The 8,782-nt window shown below is 51.2% G+C and overlaps 1 protein-coding gene across 1 annotated transcript; it reads left to right on the top strand.

Moving 5' to 3' along the window:
• Positions 1-447: 447 nt before the first annotated feature.
• On the top strand, positions 448-3,822 carry LOC105708756 (mamu class I histocompatibility antigen, alpha chain F-like). Its single transcript, XM_064380648.1, is given in 7 exon segments — positions 448-568; positions 699-965; positions 1,211-1,486; positions 2,042-2,317; positions 2,460-2,558; positions 2,997-3,029; positions 3,395-3,822. Coding segments are annotated over 7 exon segments (1,020 nt in total). The 5' UTR covers positions 448-504; the 3' UTR covers positions 3,400-3,822.
• The last annotated feature ends 4,960 nt before the right edge of the window (positions 3,823-8,782 follow it).

Genomic DNA, 8,782 nt, shown 5'->3' with positions numbered 1-8,782 from the left:
GCTTCCTGGAGTGAATTTTCTTCCAAAAGGGTCCAGAGGAGTCCAGCTACAGAGTGGGAGGCAGAAAGTTCAGTCCAGAGACAAGGATTCCGGGATGAAAAGTGAAGGGAGAGTGATTGGTTTCCATGCGAAGGATTTCTCCCTGGTTTCTCAGCCTCGGGGCGAAGGCTCAGGGAGCCCCTGAGACACCTCCTGCACAGGAGGAGGAGGTTCGGGTGAAGTCCCAGAGCCCCAGGCGCGGCTCTCAATGGCTCAGGTCTGGGGTGGGGAGGCTTAGCATTTGGAGATTCCCCATCTCTACAGAGTTTTTCTTTCTTTCCCAACTTGTGTCGGGTCCTTCTTCCGGATACTCAAGACACGGATACTCACGACGCGGACCCAGTTCTTACTCCCATTGGGTGTCGGGTTTCTAGAGAAGCCAATCAGCGTCGCCGTGGTCCCGATTCTAAAGTCCCCACGCACCCACGAGGACTCAGATTCTCCCCAAATACAGAGGTTGGGGTCATGGCACCAGGAACCCTCCTCCTGCTGCTCTCGGGGACCCTGGCCCTGACCGAGACCTGGGCGGGTGAGTGCGGGGTCGCGAGAGAAACGGCCTCTGCGGGGAGGAGCGAGAGCCCCGCCCGGCGCGGGTGCAGGACCCAGGGATCCAGGCTGGGAGGAGGGTAGGGAAAGTCTCAGCCCCTCCTCGCCCCCAGGTTCCCACTCCTTGAAGTATTTGAGCACCGCCGTGTCCCGGCCTGGCCGCCGGGAGCCCCAATACAGGTACATCGCAGTGGGTTACGTGGACGACACGCTGTTCATGCGGTTTGACAGCGACGCCGCGAGTCCGAGGATGGAGCCGCGGGCGCCGTGGGTGGAGCAGGAGAGGCCGGAGTATTGGGACCGGGAGGTCAAGGCCAACGCACAAACTGACTGAGTGAACCTGCGGATCCTGCTCCGCTACTACAACCAGAGCGAGGCTGGTGAGCGACGCTGGCTGAGGGAACAGGTCACGACCCCTCCCCATCCCCCACGGAGGGCCTGGGTCTCCCCGAGTCTCCTGTCCGAGATCCACCCCGAGACTACAGGACCTGCCCAGATTCTCCACCCGGGAGAACTCCAGGCGCCTTTACCTGGTTTCATTTTCAGTTTAGGCCAAAATCCCCGCAGGTTGGTCGGGGCGTGGGCAGGACTCGGTGGGCTGGGCTGATCGCGGGGGCGGGGCCAGGGTCTCACACCCTCCAGGGAATGAATGGCTGCGATGTGGGACCTGATGGACGCTTCCTCCGCGGATATCACCAGCACGCCTACGACGGCAAGGATTACATCTCCCTGAACGAGGACCTGCGCTCCTGGACCGCGGCGGACGTGGCGGCTCAGATCACCAAGCGCAAGTGGGAGGCAGAGAAATATGCAGAGGAGTTCAGCACCTACCTGAAGGGCGGGTGCGTGGAGTGGCTCCACAGATATCTGGAGAACGGGAAGGAGACGCTGCAGCGCGCGGGTACCAGGGGCCACAGGGCGCCTTCACCATCTCCTGTAGATCTCCCGGGCTGGCTTCGCACAAATAGGGGAGGAAAATGGGACCAACGCTAGAATACCGCCCTCCCTCTGGTTCTGAGTGGGAAGAATCCTCCTGGTTTCCTGATCCTGTACCAGACAGTGACTCAGTATCTGCTCTGCTCCCTGGGGCAGTTAAGGAATGAAGTCTTTGAGGGAATGGAAGGGAAGACAGTCCCTGGAACACTGATCAGTGGTCCCCTTTGACCCCTGCAACAGCCTTGGGCTCCGTGACTTTTGCTCTCAGGCCTTCTCTGCCTTACACACAATGTGTGTGGTGCTCTGATTCCAGCTCTTCTAAGTTTCTCGGCCTCCACTTAGGTCAGGGCCAGAAGTCCCTACTCCCCCTCAGAGACTCGAACTTTGCAAGGAATAAGAGATGGACAGTCCATTCTTAGGATGGTCACATGAGCACTGCTGATGTGAGGATGTGCAAGTGACACTCCTCCTCACTGCTGATGAGGAGTGCAAAGTGTCTGAATTTTCTGCCTCTTCTCAGATCCTCCAAAAGCACACGTTGCCCACCACCCCATCTCTGACCATGAGGTCACCCTGAGGTGCTGGGCCCTGGGCTTCTACCCTGCGGAGATCACACTGACCTGGCAGCGGGATGGGGAGGACCAGACCCAGGACATGGAACTTGTGGAGACCAGGCCTGCAGGGGATGGAACCTTCCAGAAGTGGGCGGCTGTGGTGGTGCTTTCTGGGGAGGAGCAGCGGTACACCTGCCATGTGCAGCACGAGGGGCTGCCAGAGACCCTCACCCTGAGATGGGGTAAGGAGTGAGGTGGGATAAAGGGGAGGATGAGAGGTCTTGTTTTTTTCTGAGGAAAAGCAGGAGCCCTCTGGAGCCCTTCAGCATGGTCAGGGCTGAGACTGGGGGATCAGGACCCCCCTCACTTCCCCTCCTTTCTCAGAGCCATCTTCCCAGCCCACTGTCCCCATCGTGGGCATGATTGCTGGCCTGGTTGTCCTTGGATCTGTGGTCACTGGTGTGATGTGGAGGAAGATCTCAGGTAGGGAAGTGGTGAGGAGTGGGGTCTGAGTTTTCTTGTCCTAGTGGGGGTTTCAAGCCCAGGTAGAAGTGTTCCCTGTCTCCTTACTGGGAAGCATCATCCACACACATGGGCCTACCCAACCTGGTACGCTGTGTGACAACACTTACTCATTTATAAAGCAAAAATGAACGGCAGAGTCTTCACTTCGACAACTGTGGTGGTGGGGACCTGATTGCCAACAGTCACAAATCTCAGGGAAAGGTCCCTGCTGAGGACATACTTTAGGAGGACAGTTGGTCCAGGACCCACACCTGCTTTCTTATTTTCTGATCCTGCCCTGGATCTGCAGTTATACATTTCTGGAAACTTCTCTGGGATCAAAGACTAGGGGGTTGCTCTAGGGCCTTATGGCCCTGCCTCCTTTCTGGTGTCTCACAGGACAATTTCTTCCCACAGATAGAAACAGAGAGAGCTACTCTCAGGCTGCAAGTAAGTATAAAGGGGACTGAACCCTGAGATCATTGGGATATTGTGGTTGGGAGCCCAAGGGGAAGCTGTCCCAGCCCACAGTTCCTCCTCTAGCCGCATCTCCTGTGGGCTCTGACCAGGTCCTGTTTGTGTTCTACCCCAGTCATTGACACTGCCCAGGGCTTTGGTGTGTCTCTCATAACTTATAAAGGTGACACTTGGGGGCAGGGGCCCTGATGTAAGTGGGGTATTGTGGGGAACAGAGGGAATGCGAGTGTGCTATGCGGGTTCTTTGACTTGGATGTCCTGAGTATACGATGGGCGGTTTAGAGTGTCGCCTCTCACAGTGACTAATATGAATTTGTTCATGAATATTTTCTCTATAGTGTGAGATAGCCGTCTTGTGTGGGACTGAGAAGCAAGATTTGTTCACGCCTCCCTTTTGTGACTTCGAGTACCCTGAATTCCCTTTCTGCAAAGGTGTCCAAATGTGTCTTCATCCCTGTTAGTATAATGTGAGAAGGTGGGGGGACCAGTCCACCCACATGTCCTCCATGACCCCCTGCCCCGCACGGCCCCATGTTGTTTCTACCCAATTATCTTTCCTGTTCCAGAGACATGGGGCTTGGGTGTCTTAATCTCTGTTCAAACTTCATGGTGTATTGAGCTGCAACTTCCTGCTTCCCTATTAAAATTAGAATCTAAGTATAAATTTACGTCTTCAAATTCTTGCCATGGGAGGTTGATGAGTTAATTAAAGGAGGAGATCACTAAAATTCAAGAGACAAAATAAATGGAAGACCTGAAAACCTTCCAGAGTCTGTGTGTTTCTTCTACTGATCTGTTGCAGGGGAGGACAGTAGATGGGCTGTGGCCAGTGGGAGCTCAGGCCACTGTGGGGTTTATGTAGTCACTGCTCGGCTGGGTCATCTTTGCTGCTCCAATGGCCTTGGTCCTTCAGTAGAAACTTGTCCCACCAGGACCTCACCTGATAAGTCCCCTCATCACAGGGACTCACATGTCATTTAGGGCAGTCCCTGCACACACAAGTCCTTTTGCTATCAAGAGACTGAGTTTTCAGACCTGTCCAGTGCTTGCCCTCCTTATAGGGCTCTTCCTGAATTGTATTTTCCATCTTTTCACCAGCCTTCTTACAGGAACCAGATTCTGAAATTTGCAAAGAAGAGGGGACCCAAAGTTTCTCATCCTAGGTAACTTTCTGTTGGAACTCCTTCTGCTCTCTCTCCTACTCTTTTTCCTGCCCCGAGTTGTAGTAATCCTAGTGTGGGCTCCAATCCAAACCCATGGATTTGTAAAACAGTCTAATTTAGATTTATATGCAGTTGGAAAACTGGACTTATAATCGTAGGATTATGTTCCCTGAAGAGAGACATAGGATTGTGTGCTGCCGTGTGCAGGAGGGTTGGTGTGGGAGGAGGGATGAGGGGAGGGGGGACACACAAGCAGCACTAGTGACAAAAGCACTGGTGTCAGTGATGTCGGCCTGAGAGGATGTTGTGTTGTAGCTGCCACAAAACACCATTTGGCCTGAGGCTGCATTAATAAAGATATTGCCTTTCAGATAGGGAGGTGCTCTATGGTGATCATTCATTGAACTGACATTTGTTGTCTGCTAAGTAAATGACTGTTTTTGCATTTGGAAAATATCCTTAAAGTAAAAACAGAGAAATTTCTGGCCTTGTGGTGCATATGTTCTAGGGAGAAGAGGCAGACGCAAGATACACTATGAGCAGAGTAAGGAAGGACAAGCTCATGTTAGAAGGTGGCAAGTGCTGTTGGGGGTGATCCAGAGTGTGGGCAGTGGGGACAGGGAGGTGGCTGTTGTACTATGTGGTCAGTGTGGGCCTTCTTTCAAATGTGACCTTCAAAGAAAGATTTTTTTTTTTCACAGTTAGCAGAGCTAATTGTGGCTTTATTTTGCAAACACACACACACCCAGACACATACACAGACACACACAGAGACACACACACACAGACACACACAGTTATTTTGAAGCTGAAGGCATGTGCAAGTGGGGGTACTCCAGGCAGTGAACTCCCCCACAGGTGGACTGAGGACGAGGGCTGAGCCTCAGGTGGGTCTCCTGTTCCCGATGCTCCCCTGCACAGTGGCCTCCCCAACAGGCTCTGGGGCAGTCACAGGAAGGGGTAGATTGAGAGAAGCTGCTGTGGCAGTTCACTTGGGCAGCACATTCGAGGACTTGGACAGCAGCTTCCCACCGTGGGTCTTAATGGTCTTAATTTTCCTCATAACCATGGCCCTGGAGGTGCTGGTGCAGCTGAAGGAGCTGGAGCCCCCACCAGAGCCAAAGCTGGAGCCCAGGCTGTAGCTGAGGCCAGGGCTTGTGAGGCCCCTGTAGGCCAACCTCAGCTCACCTGAGTAGCCACTGGTGGTGTTCCTATGGATACTCACGTTCCACATCCCAGATTCCAGCCAGCTCTCCTTGCCCTGCAGCAGCTTCCTGTAGGTGGCGATCTTGATGTCCAGGGCCTGCTTGATGTTCCTCAGCTCCTGGTACTGGCACAGCTGCCTCGCCATGTCCTGCTTTGCCCACTGTTGGGTGGCCTCCAGCATGGACAGCTTGGCCTCATTAATTACCAGCTCCTCATGCTTCTTGGCATCCATGATGATGGCCTGCAGGGGGGCCCACTGGTTTTTGAGGCCCTCAATCTCAGCCTGAAGCCATCTGAGGTTCCTGATGGTCCTCAATCTCAGCCTGAAGTCATATCTGAGATCTCCGTCTTCATGTGACAAAGGTCATCCCATGTTTCCTAGCCAGAGCCTGCTGCTCCTCCTACTTGATCTGATGCAGGCTCTCAGCCTCAGCCTGGCTGCGGTTTGCGATCTCCTCTTATTGGGCCTTAACCTCAGTGATGATGCTATTCATGTCCTGGGAGCGGATATTGTCCATGGACAGTGTAAGGCCAGTCACCTCGCCGGGAGCTCGGACATCCCCCACTTTTTTCTCCGAGAGCTTGGACACATTCACCCCCTTGCACAGCCTGGCCTTCCCTTAAAAACCTCGCCAGTATGCAAACGAAGTCTTGTAACTCTAGCCAAAGCAGTCAAGTCTTGTATGCAAATGAAGTCTTATAACTCTAGCCAATAGCAGTCAAGTCCTGTATGCAAACAAAGTCTTGTAACCCTACCCAATAGCAGTTCTGTCTTTCCCACACCCTGGACTCCCACAACCAATCGAACACCTTCACTCCCTATAAAACCTCACGTCTGAGAGGAGTCTGTGTGACTTTTCTGGCCCCCTCGATCAGACCGCAGAAACTCGCCCAGGAGTCAAATAAATTCTTCACATTGGATCTTCTTGTGCTGGCCTCAGTTTCTTTCTTTTAAACTTGGCAAGAACCTAACAAACCTTACAGATGGCATCACAGATGTGTCAGATCGGGGTCTGCAGCTCCCGGATCTCCTGTTCACACAGCTGCCAGAGGAAGTTGGTCTCATCAGTCAGCCCTTCCAGGTGACACTCCAGCTCTACCTGGTTCATGTCAGCTTCATCCTTATCTTTCTTTATGAGGAGAAATTCATTCTCCATCTTTGTATGATTATTGATCTCATCCTCGTATTTGTTATTGAAGTCTTCCACCAGCCCCTGTGTGCTGCCGAAGGTTGATGTGGCTCTCAATCATGTGGTCCATGTTCCTCTGAAACGTCTTCTGCTGTTTTAGGAAGCTCCACTTGGTCTCCATCATCTTGTTCTACCACGCAAGGAACTGTACCCTGTTGATGGAGGAGGCAAATTTGTTGTTGAGGTTCTTGATCTGCTCCTTCTCCTGTGTGCACATGGCCTGGGTGTTGGGGTTCACCTCTAGCTTAAAGGGGCTCAGCAGGGTCTTGTTAAACATGATGGGTATGATGCTCCCATTCCACAAGCCCTGCCACAGCCTCCTCCCAGACCCTTGCCATGCCCAAGCCACCCCCAAAGCTGCTGCCACTGCCGCCCACTTAGGAGAAGCTTGAGGAGCTGATGTGGGTGTCAGGCCACTCATGTAGGAGCAGCTGCTGAAGGCCTGGGGGCCAGAGTGGAATATCTTGTAGTACTTCTGGGTCACCCTGATGGCCATGGTGGGGCAAGAGTGCTGAACCAGGCAGAGATGCAAGAAGGAGCAGAGAAGCTGCTTCTAGGTCTTGAAGAAAGATTTGAGGGACATGAGGGATATCTATGAGGATGTCTACGAAAGTTCTTTCCAGGCAGGGAGACTCCTGCGCAAATGCACTAGGGCAGGAAAGTGTCTGTGTTCTGGGAAGTGGAAAGAGGCCAGAAGGCCTGGACAGAGTAACTGAGATGAGTTCTGAGGTGTGGCCAGAGCAGACAGGCCTGGAGGGTGTGGGCAGGCTTTTCTCTTTTGCTCTGAGTGAAATGGGGAGTTAAGGACAGTTTCGAAAAGTGGGACATGGCAGGACTTATTCTTTAAAAGCTTCTCACTGCCTGCTCTGCTGAGAATAGAATTGAGAGGTGGTGACAAGTGAGGCAGTAGAGAAAACAGTGGGAAAGGTATGCAGCATTTCAGGACAGAGATGTCAGTTACCTTGACCTGGGTGTGGAAATAATGAGAAGTGATGGGATTGTGGCTGCATCATAGCATTTGCTAATAAATTGTATCTGTGATCTGAGAAAGAAGAATCAAGGACAGCCATAGTTTTAGACTGTGAGTGTAGAAGGGAGGAGCTGCTGTCAGTGGAGATGGGGAGACTCTGGCAGGAGCATACGGAGACGCAGGCATTCAGTGAAGGAGACATCTACGAGGAGTGCAGGTGAGGGGCCCGGATGCCTCTGCAGCTACAGCTTCACCATCCAGTTACTCTCTGCTTCCACCCCACTGCCTCCCATTGTCTCAAGTGTCTCAGAACCAGAGCACCAATTCTCTCCTGGGCTATTTACATAGGTGTGTGAAAGGGAAGTTACGGTTTCCAATTGGTTACAATAAGTTACAGATTAATATTGTTCTTTCTTGGATGATTAAGGGAATGATAAGACAATAGGTAATTAGAACACTTACGAAGGGTAAAATAGTGAAAAGATTTTGATTAGTTTAAAAAAGGCAAGAAAAGAAAAATAATGGAGCAAAAAAGAGGCAATGTTAGAAAACAGCAAATGACAAGGTGAACTTAAACCCAACCAGGGCAACAATGACATTAAACATAATGGACTCAGACACCCCAATTACAAGGCAAATAATGCAGAGGGGCAAAAATAAATAAATAAATAAATAAATAAACAACCATAGACTGTTTAAAAAAGACATACTATTGGTAGAAGGTACAGAAAAGTTGAAAGTAAAAGGATAGAAAAGAAATACCAGACAAACATTCATGAAAAACCGCATGGAGACACCATTTAGAAAAATTACAGGACAGTATCCTGAGACATACAATACATGTAGACACCTTACAACATCTGTTTTCTTTTTTTCAGAGACAGGGTCTTGCTTTGTTGCCCAGGCTGAAATGCAATGGTGATCATAGCTGAGCTGACTGTAACTTCAAACTCCTGGGCTCAAGCATTTCTCCTGCCTCAGCCTCCCAAATGGCTAGGACTATAGGCACACACCTCCACTCCTGGCTATAAGGTCCTTAATATAGTTTCCTGTTTGCTGTGGTTTGATCCATGAAACAATATCATGCCATGAATCTGACTTGTATAGGTACACAACAAATATTAGATGAATAAAGAAATAAAACCACCCAGTGATTCAAGCCACATCCACAATTATATTTTACAAATGAAAAGCAAT

Source organism: Aotus nancymaae, unplaced genomic scaffold, assembly GCF_030222135.1.
Source record: "Aotus nancymaae isolate 86718 unplaced genomic scaffold, 86718_ANA_hifiasm-v0.15.2.pri h1tg000027l, whole genome shotgun sequence".
In the NCBI taxonomy this organism is placed as follows: Eukaryota; Metazoa; Chordata; class Mammalia; order Primates; family Aotidae; genus Aotus; species Aotus nancymaae.
The sequence above is the reverse complement of the archived record's forward strand: the minus strand, read 5'-3'. Positions and strand labels throughout refer to the sequence as shown.